At 40.4% G+C, this 22,295-nt stretch overlaps 1 protein-coding gene across 1 annotated transcript in view; it reads left to right on the top strand.

The window, feature by feature from the left end:
• The first annotated feature begins 2 nt into the window (after window positions 1–2).
• The window catches only part of DCAF6 (DDB1 and CUL4 associated factor 6), a 154,350-nt gene continuing 132,057 nt past the window's right edge, over window positions 3–22,295 (top strand). Inside the window, 1 exon segment of the mRNA XM_043510068.1 lies at window positions 3–241. Coding sequence (XP_043366003.1) covers window positions 148–241 — 94 coding nt within the window. The 5' untranslated portion in view covers window positions 3–147.

Genomic DNA, 22,295 nt, shown 5'->3' on the forward strand with positions numbered 1-22,295 from the left:
TGCTGCTGCTGTCGCTCGTTCCTCGGCGGTGGGCGGGTGGCTGGGTGCGCGCGCGAGCGAGCGAGCGAGCACCGCGCGGGCGGCTGGGTCTCCATGGTGAGCGGCTGCCGCCGGCGGAGAGTCTGAGCCTCCCCTCCCCGCGGTGCCATGTCCCGGGGGTGCTGCCCTCACCTGCTGTGGGACGTGCGGAAGCGGAGCCTGGGGCTGGAGGAGCCCGGTCTGCTGCGGAGACACTACCTAGGTGAGCGGGGGGAGGGGCGGCGGGCGGGCGGGCGGGCGTTGCCGGTCGCTCGGAGCTGCCGGGCGGGGCGGGGCGGGGCGGGGGGGACTCTTCGCCCGGCACGCGCGCCAGAGGCGACAGTGACAGCTGAGCCCTTCCCCCTCCAGCTCCGGGGCGGGGCGATGTGTGTGTGTGTCTGTGTGTGTGTGTCGCACACGTTGTGGCTCTGCTGGCTTCCCCCCCGCGGCCCCGGTCGCTGCGCTTGGGTCAGTGCCCTCCCTGCGGGCCACGGCCTCGCCCCGGCCTCTCTGCGGGCTGTTGGGAAACCGCAGCCCCGAAATGTCAGTCACCGCCTGAAAAGTCAGTCGCCCCCCCCCCCCCTCCCCCCCCGGGTCTAAAGGATTTTGCGGGGATAGGAAGCAGGGGCGCTGGAACAGTTTGTATAGTGAGGGTGCTGAGAGCCATTGAACTCCACTGTCAACGCTGTTCTGTGACGGGAACCACTTCCCGCCGGGGGCTGCGGCAGCGTCCCAGCACCCCTAGCCCCCCGCACCCAGGGGGCGAACCATCAGTGGGTGGAAACGTAACGCCTCTCTGCCCGTCCTCGGCTGCCTGGCTCTGTCTTTTCTTTCTCGCCCAGAAAACGGACCCAGGGGGTAATAAAGCGTCTCAGTCCAGAGACAAAATGCTTTGCATGCTTACTCTGAACAGTCCGAGCCCCGTCTGTGGCAGCTGGTGCAGCTTACGGTGAAGTGGCTCAGGAGTTGCTGACAAAAGCATGTGAACACGGATGCTACTGTGATTGTTTTTGCAGAGTGTGTCTCTTTCTGATTCATTGAGCTGGCGGTGCTGCTCGGATGACTTTTGAAACGATCATCTTAAAACGCCTGTTTATTTAATATCCCTTTACTTGTGTTAAAAACATCTCAGGATCATTAAGGAGGGTAGCTTTTAAAAATGCCACTTAATTCTCACCCATTGGTGCTGTGTGTTTGCTCTTTGTGTTTTAGTCATCTTAGACAATAACATTAGATTGGTGAGTTTTACTTTCTAGCTCTCATATATTACCTAAATACTGCTGCTGTTTTAAGTTTCCAACACCAGTGTTTTACTCCAAAATAACTTGAAATTTTAGGGTGGGAGGAAAGCCACAATTATTGTGTTAAGGTTTGTAGTCGCCGCTCCCCAAAAAAAAGCTCTTTGGAGAAGGGACAGGTCTTCTCTGTTTGGAACTCAATTGTGCTAGGCAGTATACAATCTCTTTTAGGGGATCCTCTAGGTTATGCTGGAATAGTAATAGGAATATAGTATTCCTTTAAATTGGGTACAGTAAAGCTACTGGAGTGAAATTTTACTTAAACACCTGTGACTTTTTAAATCAAAGAACCAATTTAAAAAGTATAATGCTTTCTTTTTGTGAAGAAGCATTATATTTCTGTAGCTTCCATATATGATCTGCTCTGGTTTTCAGTTGCTTTCCATAGAAATTTAAGGTGGTGTTTGACCTAGTAAGTTCTCAGTATTTGTGACTGTCTCCCCTTGTGTCGTACCTTGACAACGGTAATCAGCCTAGGGCATGGATATGGTGATAGCACTTGAATACCCAGGTGACTTGGTGCTTATAAAGGCCTATAAAAAAAACAGTGCCCCAGTTTGAAGAGGGAATGAGAGCAATTTGGTGGCAAAATTAGACAAACTAATTTTTTTGAACTTCAGGAGATACTGCTAGACCTGCTATTTTTTTTTTTCCCAGCCTTTTCCTGTGGAGGTTGAATGGGGATATAAGTGGGTAGAGAGGAGTGAATTTTATTTGTGAAATGTTAGGAGGTTCCTTATGGATGTTTGTCCAATATAACTTTTGTATATGTCTTTAAAAAAAAAAAAATGGAAAGTACAAGCCCTTGGGTGTTTTTTCTAACAGTTTCTAATTAAATCAAAAAGTTTTAAAATTTTATATTTCAATATTTCAGTGAGATGCCAATCCTATGTAATCTTGCTAGCTGGCTTCTGTTTCTAGTTGCTCAGTCCTTACTGAAAACTTACTATAAGCTGCTCCAAAGAAGTGCAGACCTTAACTGCAGTTCAGTACTATAGTGGACCAGGACATATTTGAATTGTACCCAAAATGTTATTTAAAAATAAATGGTATTCAACTCCATTAAGTCATTGACACACCTGCTTGGTTTTGTACCAAAAATATAAATTATTGCTAATCAAGATGCTACTTTTTTATGTCATAGTCACCTTTTGGTCTCTAGTAAAACTGATCTTAATCAAAAGGACATATCTGCGATTAACATGCATTTGATCATGCACATACAGGTCTCTTCTGTGGTTCAGCAGGAAACTGGAATGAGACCACAAACTCCTTTCATACAGGTTATGGCTAGACAACCAGTAGGTGGCAAAGATTGTTGGTCCGTAGTGATATAGACTGACTTAGAGGTGAAAGTCTCAGTAATCTTCTAAGGACCACCTGATCATCCATTCGGCCACTCTGATATTCTACCAGACAGAACTTTTTTTTTTTTTTTTAAAGAATAAGGCAGACATTTTGACTTGTTGTCTGTATATTAATATCTTGTTAATCAGTGGTGGGCAGCCTGCAGGCCGCACGTGGCCTGTCAGGGTAATTTGCTGGCAGGCCGCAAGATAGTTTGTTTACATTAGCATGGCCGCCCGCATCTCAGTGGCTGTGGTTTGCTGTTCCCAGTCAATGGGAGTTGCGGGAAGTGGAGCGGGCCACAGGGACATGCTGGCAGCCACTTCCCGCAGCTCCCATTGGCCAGGAACGGTGAACTGTGGCCACTGGGAGCTGCGGGCGTCTGTGCCAACGTAAACAAAGTGTCTTGTGGCCTGCCAGCTGCAGGCCACAGGTTGCTTGCCACTGATGTTAATGCTTCAGGCCTTTGAATGTACTTTTTTGTAAATCTATTGAAACTGTTTTGCGTAAACAATCCAAAACAAAAATGGATTATCCTATTCCCTTCTGCCCCCAAACCCCATTGTTAATATATTGCCAAATGTATTGTTGGTAATGTGGTGTGAGGAAGGTGTGTGTGTGTGTGTGTGTGTGTGTCTATTATATGTATATGGTGTGTTGGGGTCTTTCATTTACAGTAAAAGCTGTGTTATCCATCCCTATATCAACCAGAAAACTCTGTATACCGGCATTTCTAATCTTGCTAGAAAGTCTGGTTTAAAGTCTGGTTGGCGTGGGGCGGCAGGCTCCCTGCCTGGCTTCGCGTGGCTCCCCAGAAGTGTCGACATGTCCCTGCTGCTCCTAGGTGGAGGAACACCATGAGGGGTTCAAAGTGTGGGAGAGGGTGTGGGGTTGGGGGGCAGGAGGGATTCTGGGGTGCAGGATCTGGGGGGTACTCACCTCGGACAGTTCCCCACAAGTGGTGATCTGTGGCAGCTGCTCCTAGGGAGAGGAGTGGCTAGGTGGCTCTGCGCGCAGGTGCTGCCCCCATGGGTCCCATTGGCCGCAGTTCCCAGCCAATGGGAGCTGTGGAGCCAGCACTTGGGGCAGGGTGGGGGCAGCACACAGAGCCACCTGCCCCGCCTCTGCCTAGGAGCATCTGGGACAGGTTGCCGCTTGTGGGGAGCTGCCTGAGGTGAGCACCCCACAGATCCGGAACCCCAAGCCCCTTTCCACACCTCAACCCCCTTCCCCGAGACCCCTCCCACACTCAAACTCCCTCCCAGAGCCCCCTCTTGTGCCCCAGCCCCACACCCCCTCCCGCACCCAAACTTCCTCCCTCTTAGGTAACTGGCATTTTTCACTTCTTGGCACCCTCCCATTCTCCTAATGTGCCTGATAAAACAGCTTTTACTGCATATGGTAATATTTCCCTGTAACCTACAATCTAGTGAAAGATTGGAGGGTGGTGCCTTTCCCTATTAATTTTTACTTAAAATGCCACTTGGCTTGTTCTGAAAGTCTAGTGATGGGCTGGCAGTCAAATAACCCATACTGCCTTAGGGTGATTGGGAGCTCCGATACTAAATTTGGTTCATCTTCAGCACCTTAGGTTGACAGGTTGGATTGGTACAGTAGCTAGTCTAACAAAGATATCTAGGTTACATTGTACTGTCCTATGGAGATTTCCCACAGGAGGAATTTAGGTGTGCCAGGAAACGGAGGTTGATCTTGAAACGTTTCTAAATAATTGTCCCCATTGTGTCCCTCTGAAGTCCTATAAAACTCCTGATGGCATTCTGAAAGAGGGGCTTCTGCAAGGGTGAGTTTGTGGATGTGTGTTTGAGCGGGAAATGCCTCTAAGGATCCCATCTGCAGTGATAGAGGAGACAATCAAGCCCATCATATCACTGCAGTTATACCAGCAGCTGTGATTTTTGTCAGCATTGCAAGTTAATTAGACTCAATCAGTGGTCATATTTGTGATCTCCAAGGAAGACAAAGGTGCTGCAAGAAACTATTAGTGATTCATTAGGTGGCACTCTCCCCTCTGAATCAACTTGGTCAGTGTCCTAGTAGATGAAATTGTGCTTCTGGGAGTGCCATCTCTTTGATGAGATATGAAACTGAGATCCTTTGAACTTTCAGTTATTAAATATTTCTTGGCGCTTTTGCAAATGTAGAATATTAAATCATGGTATTCTACTCAAATTCCTTTTTGGAGGATTACTCTGTCTGCTTAAAGGCCCTCTGCAGTTTTAATTAGATGCAATATTATTTGCCACCACTAAACTTAAACTGTTCATTGTTGGTGTGTGGTATTGTAGTGGGCTGTGAAACAGCTGACATGGTGGTAGGATTTTAGTGATGCATGAAGTCAGTGCTCTTAACATAGGCTGATACTTCAAAATGCTTATATATGTTAAGGCATTTTGGCATCTTCAGAATCAAAGCAGCTATATAAATGTGATATCTTGTATATTTTAGAATCTTTAATGAAAAAGTAGCAACGGTGTTGCCTTGCAAAGAGGAAAATAGATTAATAATTTGTTGGAAGTATTCTATATTACTAGGGTCTACTTGCTTTTCTGTGAGAGGGATAGTGCTGCTGAAGATTACTTTGAACTCTATAATGAAAGACTTCTCTTTATAAACTATTTGGCAGTGGTGATAATTCACAGCAAATCCATACTCTGAAATACTAAAATGTTTTACAAACAGAAATTCATTACTGGTTTGTTATTCAGAATGATTCTCAACAGTGTCTGGCACACCATTTGGCACAGCAATAAACAAAATAACCGTCCCCCCCTCAAATATTCAAATTTATTACCTTTTCTTCTTTCCTACTTTGTTCCCTCCAGCTAATCTGGAATTTGTAAGCTTGCCAAATATTGTGGATATGATGCAACACCTCGTGATCTCTGGTTTTTGTGTTTGTTTTTTTAAAAACAAACCATACTTTGCTAAATTCTGTACTTGAAGGCACCTGTTTTTGTTTACCAGAGGGACTTTAATATTAAACTATTCCATTGTGGCTCTTGGAATATGCAGATGGTTTGAAATCGATGAAATAACTACTTGAATGCGTGCAGTTCAGTGCACTGGGATCAGAGCTGGGCATTTATCTGGTAATACTTCCGTTGCTGGTGCCAGGGAGAGAATAGCAGATGTCTTCTCTTATACATAGACCTGGAAGATAGGAGGACTGGCCAGCCAATTTATATATGCATTCGATGAAGTGAGCTGTAGCTCATGAAAGCTTATGCTCAAATAAATTTTAGTCTCTAAGGTGCCACAAGTCCTCCTTTTCTTTTTTGCGGATACAGATTAACACGGCTGCTACTCTGAAATGTGTGTGGGGGGGAGAGGTGCTTTGTTGTTTTTCCTCATATACTTCTGGCAAGTTAACTGCTCTGAAAAGAACCATCTTCAGTGTCTGATTATAAGGACCCAAATGATTGACTGCTATTTTAATGTGAATGGTGTTGGTCCTGATGTGCAGCATCCTCCATTGCTCTTTGGCGTGTATCCAGAATACTAGCACAGCAGTGATATATTGTGGCACATACAAAACATTTTCTCAAATGAAAGTAATTGAGGATTTCAGAAGGACATAACTCAACTTCCCCCTAAAGTTTTTATCCATAATGTTCACTGAACGATAGCAATGAGTGCAGCCATATTTGGGCATGCCAGATAGTAATTAGAAGACAAATAGGGAACCTGAAAGAACATGTAACCTAAAACATGAACATATATTTAAGAACTGAATTTATTTTGTTTATCAGAGACAGGAAATTTGTGATAGCATTGGTGCATTCTGTGGACTTCCAGGGATTATGTAGGGCTCTTAAGGAGCATAGTGACATTGCTGAGAAGCTAAATGACTACTTTGTATCATTCTTCACCACAGAGAATGATGAGGCAGTACCAACGTCAGGCATACTCTTTTCAGTTAATAAAGATGAGATATAGTCAGTGACTAGTCTGTCAGTTTGCTTCTGCACCTCCTTGTTTTACACCATAAAGAGTGGTAAATCATCGGGACCTGTTGATATTCAGCCAAGAGTTCTGAAGGACTTAATGAAGAGGCTGAGGGGAAGTCTACGCTACAAAAGGAAGTCGACCTAAGTTACGTGGATGTATAGCCACCACACTAATCGAATCAGTTTTACACGTCCATACTGTGTTCCTTGTGTTGGCAGTGCGTGTCCTCACTAGGAGCACTCAGACCGACTTAACTGCCAGTGTGGGGCATTGTGGGATGATTTCTGAAAGGCAGCAACAGTCAGTGTAAGCAGCGCAGTGTCTATAGTCACGCTGCTTTGAGCTGACTACATCAGCTGAAACACTACGCCTCTCACAGAGGTTGGGTTATTAAGTCAGTGTAATAGGCAAGTTACATTGGTGGGAGCTCCTTTTTAGTGTAGACGTTTACAGAGTTAGGTAGACGTAAGGTAGATTATGTCAACCTAACAGTAGTGTAGACCATGGCTGAGTCACTAATAAACCCTGCCATATAATCTCTCACTAAAATCAGTTACTATATCAGAGAACAGAATAGTAACAAATGTTACACCTATATCTTAAAATGTGTTAGGGGTACTCTTTGCAATTACAGACCAATAAACCTTATTTTAATGCCAGGAAATTTAGCAGGAATTACTAAATATATTAATTTAAGTTTTTAAAATGGTATAACATGGCAAAACTAATACAGCTTCTATAAAGGAAAATTGTGCCTTTAATATATTAGAATTATTTTAGCTTGGCAACAAAATAGGGCATAAAAGAAAACTGGCTGATATATTTTAAGTCCCTACCAAGAGATTAGATCATCATGTGTATGCACAAAGTGGCAGAATTAGTATTGCATGAGCAACCCTGGTTATGGTATTTCCTAAATTTTGTGTTTGTCTTGGTAGTCTTCATATGCTTATCGTGTAACGTTGTTTACTGTAATAAAAATATAAAAAATGATGAAAATGAGAGAGAAATGGAGTCCTCTGTTTGTAAAACAAAAGGACATCCAACAAAATAGATAGATGGATAATTTAAAATTTTTACTCAGTGCATAATTAATCTATGGAATATATTGCCACCAAATATCAATGAGGATTCAGAAAAGGATTTGACATTTACATAGCTAATGTAAACATCTCCAGCTATATCTGAATGGACAAAAAATGTATAAGGGATATAAACTGCATGCTTCAGGATCAAAGTGACCATTGAATGATGGAAGAAACTTCACTCATGGCCAGGTTATTCCATTTTGTGATAATACATTTCATAGGTTTTTATGCATTGGGTGGTTAAGTTTAATTACTGATTAATAAAATAGATGAATCATTTTCTCGGATGTCCCCTTGTTTTTTCCTCTTAATCCTTCTTGCATCTTTAGCACCCAACCCCATAGTTCTCTGTAACCCAGTCTTGCCCAACTCCAAGCATTCAAAAATCATGAGTGAAGCCCCCCAAAATCATGATATTTAAAAAATAATGAATTTTAGTTTCTTTGCCTTTGGGCCTTTATTAATTTAGGGTTCGTGTTATCAAGCTTTTTTCAGTAACCATGTGGGCTAGAAATTTACTTTACTTTTAAAAGAAAGCTGAAGTTGTCACAGTCACATGCTCCAGGAGTTGAGTGTTCAAGAATAACACCAAATACCCTGAGAATTATAATTTAAAATGGTGAGAATCCACCACTGCTAACACTAGTGTGGATGTAGGATCTGAGCCTCTGGGTTAATATGTGTACAGCAAACAACCCCGCTTCCCACTTTGGAAGATGAAGATGGGCTTCAGCTGCATTTCTGCTGGGACATTTTGCATCATCTTGTGGAGTTAGCTGAGCTCATAATCAAGAATGGATGACCCATTTCTGATAAAATAAAGACCCTTTCCACTGATACTTTCATTCTTTCTAGATCCAAGCTGCTTAAACCTTTTTTTGAGATTCTGAATTGTTTAGAAGTTAGGCGGTTTTATGTGAAAGACCTGTTCTTGCAAGATATTCAGACCAATTTTGCAGACCCAAAGGGTTTCATTAGTCTGGATCTTTATATGTAACTTGGTAGAACTAAACAGACACTTGGAACTTTTGAGTTCACTTGTCCTTACCCCAAAATTTGATGTTAAATCAGATTTTTTTTTTGAGTGGAGGAAGAAAAGGGAATTAAGAGGGAACCTATAATGGAGAGAGGTTTCTGTAAAGCAAGTTCAGCTCATGATATGCTAAAAGCTGTTGAATGAAAGCTGTGCAAGCTGTAGCACAACATATTTACCATGAGCAGTAATGGGTCAAAATGTAAGGAGTTTTCAAAAGGTGTTGAGCACACCTAGTATTTAAATGGGTAAAAGTGTTGTAGGATACCATTAATCAGGCTACAAAAATGAAAGTGAGGCTACCTTTCTTTATGGTATATGTAAATAATAATAAAGTTTTATCTCAAAGTAGAAGTTTTAGGTTGTCTTATGGAATAATAGTGATGCAACCGCCACCATTAATATAGCAACATTAATTTGAAAAAAAGCTCTGTGTTATGATTGATGCGGGTTTGTTACATCCTGTGAACTTGGCTGAATTTTGCATTTTCTGTACTATGACTTAGATGTTTTGTTCAGCACTCTCTGGGAATTCAGACCGGATAAACACCGACAGTGTAATCAAACTTGCCACACTTCAGCAAACAGCGCAATTTTTATTTTGGTTGTATTTGTTTTATTAGTGAGAGTTTAATGATGCCAAATTGAGCAAGGGCTAGTGCATGCAAATGTTCAGTAAGCTTCCTCATGCGCCTCTGTCAGTACGTCTTATTCTGCTGTATAACTCTTAGAAATGCCATGGCATGTTGGTGTCCTTGACCAAAATCTCACCTTTTGCCCCACATGCACGCTGTCGGTCTCTTTTGCTTCTTTGTACTTTGGTGGTATTTAGTATAGTTTATAAAGCACTTTAGAATCACTTATGGTTAAAGGCACTATTTAAATTAAGTGGTAAAATGAGATGTGCTGAATTTGAAAGGAGAACCCAATATGTAATGTACTTGTTGCAGTATCTAGCCAGTATATGAAAGATGCTGAATTGTATGATAACACTTCAGCTAACAATGGGATTTTCAAATGCACCCAAGTCACTTGGCAACGGAACTATTGAAAGTCAAAGGGACCTATGCTTCTAGGTGACCTAGGCTCTGATTTGCAAAAGCACCTACGCTTCTTTCCCTATTAGAAGCATGCATGGAGTGGGTATCGCTAATATTTTGGCACTGTGTTATTCTAGGCTGTGAATATGTCCATCTGAAGTAAAACTAGGAGGAAATGACTAAAAGCTGCTGAAACTATGGCTGGTTTAGTTTTCTGTGCTTCAGAAACTCAAGAGGAGTGTTGTTTTTTTTTTCCCCCCTAATTGAATAGTAATGTTGCCATCTGTGATTTGACACGGTCAATTATGCAAGTGTTTGCCTATTTTATTTTTAAAAGGATTATATTTTCAATTCTACTCATAAGACTTTACATGACCAGCATTAATGGCTATTGTATGGATAAAGATCTGGGCACAGACTTGAGAATGAATTGCCTAAATTCTATTCAATTCTGAGATGTGAATATATTTTCTTCATATACTTTAGATTCGGAATAGTCTCAAACAAGAGGCTGGAGAGTTTTTTCCCCAAAGTTTTTACTAACTTTAAATGCATTGCATCATTGGTAGTTGCAGCCTTCCACCGAGTCTGTAATGAATACTTCTAAAGAGAGTTTTTTGTACAGAAAGCCTATTTACTTTATACATAATTTTCTACATCTTGCTATTAAATGTTTAACAGCTTCATAGTTTATTTGCACCTTCATCTTGTAATAAGTCCTGTGTACATATAAACTGTCTCCTGTTGAATCTTGGGTGTTCCCAAGTGTAGGCAAGAGCTGAGTGTGAATGGGGAGCTGCCAGGTTGGATCGCTAAATCTAGAGCATGGGCCTTACTGGGCCTTTAAGAAGGCCTTTATTTTTCTCTGTGAATCTTTCTCTATCTCCTTTTTGTGAAGCATACAGTCCTTTAAACCATGGCAATCAGGACAGCTGAACTGAATTTCTCTTCAGTGCAGCACTAATACTACTGCTGACTGGTCAACAGGTGTGTCTGGGTCACAAGAAGATTGTCCTTTCCTGCATTTGTTTGAGGCAATGCTCAGTTCACATATGCAGACGCTGCCAGCTCTGTGTGAAATTAACCACTGAAGATAAGTATCAGCAGCAGTAAGGAAAATATTCTTATTAGTATATTGTGTTGACATTCTCCATTTTTGTTAGGAACTAACCCACAATTCAGCTTGACTTAGAGAAAAATATGCTGCAATGTCTTACGAAGGGTCTGTGTCTCTAATGAGGGGCACGTTACAAGTTACAAAAAAATAAAAACCCCGTAGACTTCTGGAATGAATGTACACAATTTAATACAAAAAATTCCTTTTAAAAATAGATAAAAATAACTGGACTATAATTAAAGGGAATGTCACCAGACTGTTATAACTGGACACAACCTTTGGATCTCTATCTGCCACCTCTCCTTGGGATGTGGGACTCCCCAATCCAACTGTCGTAATCCCTGAAACCTGTATTCTGACCTCCTAAACTTCCCCAGTTGCCTTGAATGCTTCCCAAGAACTGCACCCATTGAGCAGTAAGGTTTATAGTTTAACTTTTGAGGATATGTGGCAGATAGAGCAAGAAATCCTGGCATTGGAAAGAAAGTTCATAAACACACATGCATTACTGATAGCACAAGAGAGTTACATATGTTTAAACTCTTCAACTTCAACCACCCTCCTCACCATTCCTGAATGTGTTTGGTCAATGTCCTTGGGGGAAAAAGGGCCAAGCCCCTCTTGTCCCATACTCCTCCAGCTATAGCTTCTGTTTCTGGAGGTGGAATGGCTCTCCTTGCTTGAGATTTTCTCTTTCAAAAGCAGGCTGAGATTCCTTTCTCTGTCATCTGCTGAGGATTTTCCTTGCTTCAACCCAAGTCAATGACTCTGCTGGTAGCAACCCCACTGACCCACCAGGGTAGGGGTATTCAATGTTGATGCCCCCTTGGTGTCCCTGTTACAGTTTCTGAGATGTAGTCCATTCCTGCTATGAAAAGGAAGATTTGAATCCACGCTCATAAATGATATTTTACGAAACAAAAAGGAATTAATAAATTGACATACATCTTCTCTACATTGTCAGAAGGAATGCTTAAGCCATTGTGCCAATTCCATTTTATGGAGAATCTTTCATTTAAAATTCTAGTAAACTTATAGAACATTCACTAATGTGTTTTTTCCTTCTTTAAATATCAAGCTAATGATGATTTACTATAATTTATCTCCCACAATTTTGTCTTATTGAAGCTTTTTTGAAACCTGGTGGGACCACAAAATATACATTTCGGGGTGCAAGGCTTGACATTTGTTTTCACTAGTTCACAATCAATGATGGAAAATCATTTGTACTGATCTTCCAACTAAGCACTTTTGTAACTGTGTTCCCCACGTGTTACCTCACTAACCACTAGAGCTTAATGTTTGGCATTTGAATGTTGACATTTTATATTTCCACTGATATAAAACATTTGCTTGTGGGTCTGGTAGCTTGTAAAGCGTTAGACCTTAACAATCACCATCCTAAACTGGTCTCTGGATCTAGGTCCAGGACTAAATATAGCAAATATCAGACCTGCATTTCAATCACTATAGTCAGGGTCGATTTGATTTAAATGACTAGTCAGGAAGACTCGATTTAATCATGGATTTCTACATAAAAGTGCATTCTTATTGGTTGTTATAATCTTAGTACGTATTCTTCACAACTTGGAGATAGATGTAGGTTTCATTTTTAGAAGGTACACACTATACATTTTTAAAGTGATTTATTTTGAAAACTTTTCAGATTAGTTTTACAGCAGTTATACAGAAAATGAATGATTGTTTGGTTATTTCATTTACCAAAGCTAATTGAAGCAGATATTTATGAAGTCATTGGGAGGTGAACTATCTCCAGTGCAACATGTTAATCATTAATAATTGGAGGATTTTCTTGCCATGCTGAATAGGAGGAGAACATCACCAGACTGACATTTAAATTGTTTTATTTAATTAAAACAACGTTATGTATTCTGGATTTTTTTTCTTCAACAGCAAACATACAATGTTTTAACAAAACAAGCGTATGAATTTTTTAATTTAGTTAAACATTCACGTTTTTAAAATCAGGTTTGTTTTTGTTAAAATTGTTTTTAAGTAAAATACTTAAATGAAATAAAAAAAATAGACTGTCAGCCATGTCAACTTGAGAAACTTAAAATATTGACTTCTGAGCTAACTCAGTCATCTTCACCTTCATTTTCCTGTTAATTCATAATCTGGAAAAGAAAAACAAGCTTTCCTGCTTTTTCAGGTCCCAAACAATTTCTCAATTTGGAATGAATTAGTCCAAAGGAAGAAAATATTCTTTCTACACTGGCAGAAGAAGCTACAGCTGCTAAAAGTGAGATTATTACTTCAAGAGTCTCTGAATCCAAGTCCTTAAGACTTCCACCAGTTCACTGGTGTGACTTTCTTTAAAACATCATCAGCAAACATATATTTATTTTGAGAATATTTGCAAGAAAATGAGCTGGAGATAGTGTTTGTCCCATTCGTTTTTTTTAACGCTTGTAATTTAACTCTGTCATTACATATTTCTCTTTATAAGTTCTCACTCAGTTCCTTCTAAATTTCAACAGCGTCAGCAATAAAACAGCAATTTCCCTGGATTTTGTTCAAGGCTACAGAAACAGGTTTCAGGGTACTCAGCATGTGTTCAACATTTCTGTTAAGCCCAATGTTGAGAACTTTGGATGTGACAGTGCCATCTATTTTTTCATGATTTTGTTTAAAAACTCTCATCAGATTAGGCCAGTTCTTGATATAGTGCTCAAAACAGTCCCCTACTGAGTTCCATAGCACGTCTTATGGGAGAGTGAGCTTGGTTCCTCCCACTTTTTTCAAAGAAGCTGCTGCAAAGTGGTTGTTACAGAAGTATTTTGCAATTTCAACAACATTTACCTTTATTTCTGGAACACTGAAGACTTTGGCTAGGATGTGCATCCAATGAGCACTGCAACCGTATGTTATTAGCTTGGGACTCTCTTCTAAATTTCTTCTCATCTTGGATACATTTGCAGCATTGTGTGTGACCAAGCTGTGTACTAGACATTTGAATTTTTTTTTTCACAGTTTGTTATAGCTTTTACTGCTACTTACTGTAAGTATTCTGCTGTGTGTGCATTTCCTGATGTGTCAATTGTTTCTGTAAGGAAGACATTCCCTTCTTCGTTGTCACATAAGCACATACAACAGGACCATTGTGGACATTGCTCCACCCATCAAGACTCAGGTTAATAATTTCACCCTCTAGACCTTTTGCACACTGCTCAATTTCTCTTTCATACACTTAATCCAGAAATTTGCCTGCAACATCTGCTCTGTAGGGTGGACAGAATCCTGGTCTTAATGACTGAACCATGTTAATGAAATATGGGTTCTCAGAAAGGAGAGTTTGTTGCATAAACAAACCAGGCAATTTTTTCATCAATTATCTCTTTTTGTAATCTGCTGATTCTTATCACAAACTTATCTATGGTAGTTTCTGGATGATGGAGATTTGTTTTTTTTCTTTTTGCTGCAGGTGATATACTGTGGCTATGTGACAGACATGATGTGACTGAAACACTATCATTGGCAGATAACTCTGAAACTATAGAAAATGATGGTGATCTTGAAGGTGGATAGTCTTCAGAATCCTGTATGTTGAGGATGGATTCTCCTAAACAAAATAAGTCCGTGCAGCTATTTAATTATTATTACCATACTGCACATTTAGTATTACTCATTACATTCATTGACGTTCAATACTGCTTTAAAGGTGAAACTGTAAGAGAAAGATCTGGCTATTTCAGCTACTTATTTTTTATCAAAACTGTATCTAAAATGATAGTACCATAGAGTAACGACTATATTTTTTGCTCAAACATGAGAATTCAAGAATAGTCCAGAAGGAAGACAAGCAGTTTTTAAGAAAGAAGTATGAAATAAAAAAAGTTTACCAACCTGAAGATCCTGCATGTTCAGATATGTTCCTTTCACCATCTTCAAGGCAGCTTCCTCTTGAGAAGGAACACTTCTGATGATGTTGTTTCATTTGGGCAACCAGGCCTTGCATTGCTTTGTTGCACTGTTTGCATTTTGCACGCATGCCTGTCTTACCCACAGGTAAAGGAACTTCATTAAAATATTCCCAAACTGAGTCTCCCTTGGCTTGCTGCCATTATAGGTTTTCCCTTCTAGTGAGAGAATGGTATGGTAGATCTCAAATCAATGAAGGCTATACTCAGAAAGACCTCAAGACTTCTGGAATATTCTGCTCAAATAGTTTCACTTTTGTTTCTGCTGCCTGTCCCTCCCTTCTCGCATTTATCTCCAGACTACTTCTCCTTGTCCAAATCTATTTCACCCTCCCCCCCAATCTTGAACTTCATTGAACTTTTTGAAACTTTTCTCATTTAGAGAGAGGTAAGGGATTGACTCTGTATACACAAATTTGCAGAGGGACAATAGAGTTGTGGTCTCTTATTTCTCACCTCTCTATATTTATTTAAAAACATTTTTGCTGTTAACAAGCATGTTACTTCTGGAGACACAAATCCACAGTTTGAGAACTGCAAAACTAAGCATCTCTGATGATATCTTCTAGACTGAGCACTGAGTCCCATTGGGTAGATAGAAAAGGAGTACTTGTGGCACCTTAGAGACTAACAAATTTATTAGAGCATAAGCTTTCGTGAGCTACAGCACACTTCATCGGATGCATTTGGTGGAAAAAACAGAGGAGAGATTTATATATACACACACACACACACAGAGAACATGAAACAATGGGTTTATCATACACACTGTAAGGAGAGTGATCACTTAAGATAAGCCATCACCAGCAGCAGGAGAGTGATCACTTAAGATAAGCCATCACCAGCAGCGGGGGGGGGGGGGGGGGGGGGGGGGGGGGGGGGGAAGGAGGAAAACCTTTCATGGTGACAAGCAAGGTAGGCTAATTCCAGCAGTTAACAAGAATATCAGAGGAACAGTGGGGGGTGGGGTGGGAGGGAGAAATGCCATGGGGAAATAGTTTTACTTTGTGTAATGACTCATCCATTCCCAGTCTCTATTCAAGCCTAAGTTAATTGTATCCAGTTTGCAAATTAATTCCAATTCAGCAGTCTCTCGTTGGAGTCTGTTTTTGAAGCTTTTTTGTTGAAGTATAGCCACTCTTAGGTCTGTGATCGAGTGACCAGAGAGATTGAAGTGTTCTCCAACTGGTTTTTGAATGTTATAATTCTTGACGTCTGATTTGTGTCCATTCATTCTTTTACGTAGAGACTGTCCAGTTTGGCCAATGTACATGGCAGAGGGGCATTGCTGGCACATGATGGCATATATCACATTGGTAGATGCGCAGCTGAACGAGCGTCTGATAGTGTGGCTGATGTGATTAGGCCCTATGATGGTATCCCCTGAATAGATATGTGGACAGAGTTGGCAACGGGCTTTGTTGCCAGGATAGGTTCCTGGGTTAGTGGTTCTGTTGTGTGGTGTGTGGTTGCTGGTGAGTATTTGCTTCAGATTGGGGGGCTGTCTGTAAGCAAGGACTGGTCTGTTTCCCAAGATCTGTGAGAGTGATGGGTCATCCTTCAGGATAGGTTGTAGATCCTTGATGATGCGTTGGAGAGGTTTTAGTTGGGGGCTGAAGGTGATGGCTAGTGGCGTTCTGTTGTTTTCTTTGTTGGGCCTGTCCTGTAGTAGGTGACTTCTGGGTAGTCTTCTGGCTCTGTCAATCTGTTTCTTCACTTCAGCAGGTGGGTATTGTAGTTGTAGGAATGCATGATAGAGATCTTGTAGGTGTTTATCTCTGTCTGAGGGGTTGGAGCAAATGCGGTTATATCGTAGCGCTTGGCTGTAGACAATGGATCGAGTGGTATGATCTGGATGAAAGCTAGAGGCATGTAGGTAGGAATAGCGGTCAGTAGGTTTCCGATACAGGGTGGTGTTTATGTGACTATCGCTTATTAGCACCGTAGTGTCCAGGAAGTGGATTTCTTGTGTGGACTGGTCCAGGCTGAGGTTGATGGTGGGATGGAAATTGTTGAAATCATGGTGGAATTCCTCAAGAGAATGAGACAATATATTCATGTAATATTTAAGAAAAGTTTTGTAAATGAGTTCCAATGAATTAGGGATGCTATTTTATGGTGTTCCAGGGGCTTCTGTATAGATTATAGGTTAATCTTTCTATCTACCCAATGACAGGTTTCAGAGTAGCAGCCGTGTTAGTCTGTATTCGCAAAAAGAAAAGGAGTACTTGTGGCACCTTAGAGACTAACAAATTTATTTGAGCATAAGCTTTCGTGAGCTACAGCTCACTTCATCGGATGCATTTGGTGGAAAAATGCATCCGATGAAGTGAGCTGTAGCTCACGAAAGCTTATGATCTAATAAATTTGTTAGTCTCTAAGGTGCCACAAGTACTCCTTTTTATTTTTGTGAATATAGACTAACACGGCTGCTACTCTGAAACCTGTGTACTAGGTAGGTTTGCTCAATTTGTTAAACTTAAGGTGTTTTGAGTATTCTTAAGCATGGGAAAAATAGAAAGACATTCAGATTTCCCTTACATTGAGTTGCGCCTTTCTGTTAATTTTTTCTCCTCCTTCACCTTTCTCACAATGACCATTTCCACCAGAATCTAGGAATGATTATTACCTAATTGATATAAGAAATTGTGAGATGCTTGCTTCCCATTAGGAGTAGTGTGTGCAACCACTGAATGCTTACTATGTTTGCATAAAAATGCATTCTCAAGCTATTTTTGCAGATAATGTAACCTAGTAAGAATGTCTGTGTGAGGTAGTTGTGGTTGATGACGAAGCCTGCCACTGTAACACCTCACTTCTCTAAAGATGCACGGTATGCTCTTCTATTTCAGTTATGAGGTAAAATTGAGTTGTACTTTTTCATGCATATAACATGCTAAATATCAAACAGTGACTGGGTAAACAAATACATTCTGTTCCTGTGACACTGCATTTACTTCAGCTTAAAACTCAAGTGCTTGTAACCTTATCAGTGATCAAGAACGCAAGGGGAGTTTATATTTAGCCACGGACTGTTTTAGAGTCTGAGATATGTTTGAAAGTGGAATAAGGACAGTACTACTGATGAAAACAAAATCTAATTTGCACACTGTAACTGATGTTAATTGTGCCTTGATAAGATGGACAGAGGTGAGTCCAAATGAAAGCTTTTTTCAAAAACACTCAACAGCCTATTAATCATACAGAAATATATAAGAATTACAAAAAGTCAGGCTCACTTGGTTTGCTAAGCCTCCTATATGTTTTTTTTTTTTTTTTCTTTTGGAATCAAATTCTGCACGGGTTTACATTCTGGGAAGACCCCATTGACTTCAGTGGACAGGAAGGAATTGAGGGCAGAATATGTCCCCCCTGTTCTGTAGTTGGTACTATATTGTCAGTGCTTCAAAGTTCACTTATTTCTTAACGCTTGAAGCTCTACTCTTGAATTGTGCCTTGGCATTTGAACATAGGTTTACATAAAACCAAGTCATTGGAGTTAGATATCTGTAATTAAGAATTTATCAAAAAGGCAAGTAGACCCTTTTGTAGATTTAAAATTTATTTTGCCTTTTCTGCATGTCCATACCATTTACATCTATTTTAAAAACGAGCTGTAACATAAATATACAGTTTTGGAAGGGAATGTGATTAAGTACTTTGATTAAGGGAGCAGGGGTCAGAACTCTTGAGTTCTATTTCTATCACTAGCTCACTGTGTGCCCATGGATAAATCACTTAAACTCCTTGTGCCTCAATGTCATCATCTGTAAAATGCTATTAACCTACCGGCCTAGCTCACAGGTGTTCTTGAGGGCTTACTTCATGTTTTCAGAGAGTGTTAAGCTCCTCAGATGAGAGGTGGTCTGTTATATCAGTGTAGAGTCCTCGTTACTATACAAAACATCAACATACTGTACTAAAATTGGTGTGTGTTTTCTTTCAGGAGAAGGAAAAGCAGTGCGTTTTACTGTGGATTGAAAACTATGCTGAATCAGGGTTCAGAATTTGGTATATTCAGTTCAGGACAAATGACTAATGTGAGAGTGAAGTCATCTACTTCAATAAAAATGTGGTTCCATACTGTATAAACTGCACTTTAGATAATCAAATGTCATTTTAAAATGCTTTTAGGGTACAAGTTAACAGATGCTCTGCATTGGGATCAAATTCTGGCTCTGTTTCAGTTTTAAACTAGGGCATTTAAAATGTCACAGCAAGCTAGCACCAAGGAACTTGGCTTTGGTAAGAACCAGCTTGAGATAAATGAGTATTCATTTGACAAATAGGATCTATTGCTATTTTTCAGAAAAGGGGTTATCTCTCTTTCAGCTCTAGGTACCGTGGATGATGTGACTTCAAATAAAAAGTTTCAGTTAGTTTAGACCTTGTTCATGAAATTGTCTGTTCTTTCCAATGGAAAATGCTAGACTAAGATTTCAAATGTGTAAAGTGCTTGAGAATTAAGCTGTCATTAAGCTATCATTCCTTGACAATTGTTACCTTGCAGAGGTATCTATCCATCTCTCCTATGAGAGACCTACACAGTGCTACTCCAAAGCAATGCCTTTCTGTGGAAAGGATGAGGCAAAATGGTTGAGGAGAACAAGATCTTCATGAAGTTTTAGGTTAAACCTTAACCCTCCTTTTGTTCCTCTGTTTAGGTTGCAAACTATAGAGCCCGTTGCGGTTGCTCTGGTTTTGGAGGGGCCCCAATTTGAAGTGTGATAGTCCTCCATAGTGGGAAGACCCCAAGAGACAACTGGGGTGATGGTGAAAGGTGAAGTGGGGAAATCTGGCACTGAAGAAAGGAGAGCTAAAAGTAAAAGTTAACATTTATTTTTAAAAGTGTACTATCGAGATAAACATCTTTAAAATATCCTTACTGGTGTTATCACTGGGATGCTGGATTAAAACTGAACAGGGCTTGAAAAATCCAGTTGCTCTGAGTGAGTTAGAAAGTTCTTGATGTGAGTGGTATATGTTTGGTGAGAGGAATAACATAAATATTTAAAGTAAGCCATTAACTTTTTGCAGAATTTAAGATTTTTCTAGCCTTAATTATTGGCAAGATAATGTTCTGAATGTGAACTGGAGAATTGCTGTCTTTGAGTCAGTAGACACACTGTTCCTTGTGGCTCAGTTTTCCCAAGCTGCAGCTGAATGAAATTGACATGACTACTGAGGTTTCATTGCAACTAATCAGAATCACGTGGACAAAAATGAAATTATTAGCAGCATGTAGAGATATAGGCATTGGAGCTATTCACTTGGAGAGTAGGATCCAAACAGTAAAGGCTGGTGAGAGGGTAGAATACTCACTCTTTCCCTCTCTCCATCATAGTAGAAGATAGGATCTCTGTGATGGTTAGGAGAATGAGATTCAGTGAAAAATTTCCATCCAGCAGGAAATTGCAGCCAAAATCATATTATTCTATCATACCATCTCCTCTATAAACTTATCAAGTTTAATCTTGAAGCCAGATAAGTCTTTTGCCCCCACTGCTTCCTTTGGAAGGCTATTCCAAAACTTCACTCCTCTGATGATTAGAAACCTTTGTATAATTTCAAGTCTAAACTTCCCAATTACCAGTTTATATCCATTTGTTCTTGTGTCCACATTGGTACTGAGCTTAAATAATTCCCCTCTCTCTCCAGTATTTATCCCTCTGATATATTTATAGAGAGCAATCATATCTCCCCTCAACCTTCTTTTAGTTAGGCTAAACAAGCCAAGCTCCTTGAATCTCCTTTCATAAAACAGGTTTTCCGTTCCTCGGATCATCCTAGTAGCTCTTCTCTGTACCTGTTCCAGTTTGAATTCATCCTTCTTAAACATGGGAGACCAGAACTGCACACAGTATTCCAGGTGAGGTCTCACCAGTGCCTTGTATAATGGTACTAACACCTTCTTATCTCTATTGGAAATACCTCGCCTGATGCATCCCAAGACCGCATTAGCTTTTTTTCACTGCCATATCACATTGGCGGCTCATAGTCATCCTGTGATCAACCAATACTCCAAGGTCCTTCTCGTCTTCCGTTACTTCTAATTGATGAGTCCCCAGCTTATAACTAAAATTCTTATTAATCCCTAAATGCATGACCTTACACTTCTCAATATTAAATTTCATCCTATTACTATTACTCCAGTTTATAAGGTCATCCAGATCCTCCTGTATGATATCCCGGTCCTTCTCTAAATTGGCAATACCGCCCAGCTTTGTATCATCCACAGACTTCATTAGCACACTTCCACTTCCACTTTTTGTGCTGAGGTCAGTAATAAAAAGATTGGTCCCAAAACCGATTCCTGAGGAAATCCACTGGTAACCTCCCTCCAGCCTGACAGTTCACCTTTCAGTAGGACCCGCTGTAGTCTCCCCTTTAACCAATTCCTTATCCACCTTTCAGTTTTCATATTGATCCCCATCTGTTCCAATTTAACTAATAATTCCCCATGTGGCACGGTATCAAACGCCTTACTGAAATCGAGGTAAATTAGATCCACTGCATTTCCTTTTGTCTAAAAAATCTGTTACTTTCTCAAAGAAGGAGATCAGGTTGGTTTGGCACGATCTACCTTTTGTAAAACCATGTTGTATTTTCTCCCATTTACCATTGACCTCAATGTCCTTAACTACTTTCTCCTTCAAAATTTTTTCCAAGACCTTGCATGCTACAGATGTCAAACTAACAGGCCTGTAGTTATCCGGATCACTTTTTTTTTCCTTTCTTAAAAATAGGAACTGTGTTAGCAATTTTCCAGTCATATGATACAACCCCTGAGTTTACAGATTAAAAGTTCTTCCTAATGGGCTTGCAATTTCATGTGCCAATTCCTTTAATATTCTTGGATGAAGATTATCTGGGCCCCCCGATTTAGTCCCATTAAGCTGTTCGAGTTTCACTTCTACCTCAAATATGGTAATATCTACCTCCATATCCTCATTCCCATTTGTCATGCTACCATTATCCCCAAGATCCTCATTAGCCTTATTAAAGACTGAGGCAAAGTATTTGTTTAGATATTGGGCCATGCCTAGATTATCCTTAACCTTCACTCCATCCTCCGTGTTTAGCGGTCCCACTTCTTCTTTCTTAGTTTTCTTCTTATTTATGTGTCTATAGAACCTTTTACTATTGGTTTTAATTCCCTTTGCAAGGTCCAACTCTAATTGACTTTTAGCTTTTCTCACTTTATTCCTCCATGTTCTGACCTCAATAAGGTAGCTTTCCTTGCTGATCCCTCCCATTTTCCATTCCCTATATGCTTTCTGCTTTTTCTTAATCACCTCTCTAAGATGCTTGCTCATCCAGCTTGGTCTACAACTCCTGCCTATGAATTTTTTCCCCTTTCTTGGGATGCAGGCTTCCGATAGCTTCTGCAGCTTTGACTTGAAGTAATCCCAGGCCGCCTCTGCCTTTAGATCCATAAATTCTT

Source organism: Dermochelys coriacea, chromosome 1, assembly GCF_009764565.3.
Source record: "Dermochelys coriacea isolate rDerCor1 chromosome 1, rDerCor1.pri.v4, whole genome shotgun sequence".
In the NCBI taxonomy this organism is placed as follows: Eukaryota; Metazoa; Chordata; order Testudines; family Dermochelyidae; genus Dermochelys; species Dermochelys coriacea.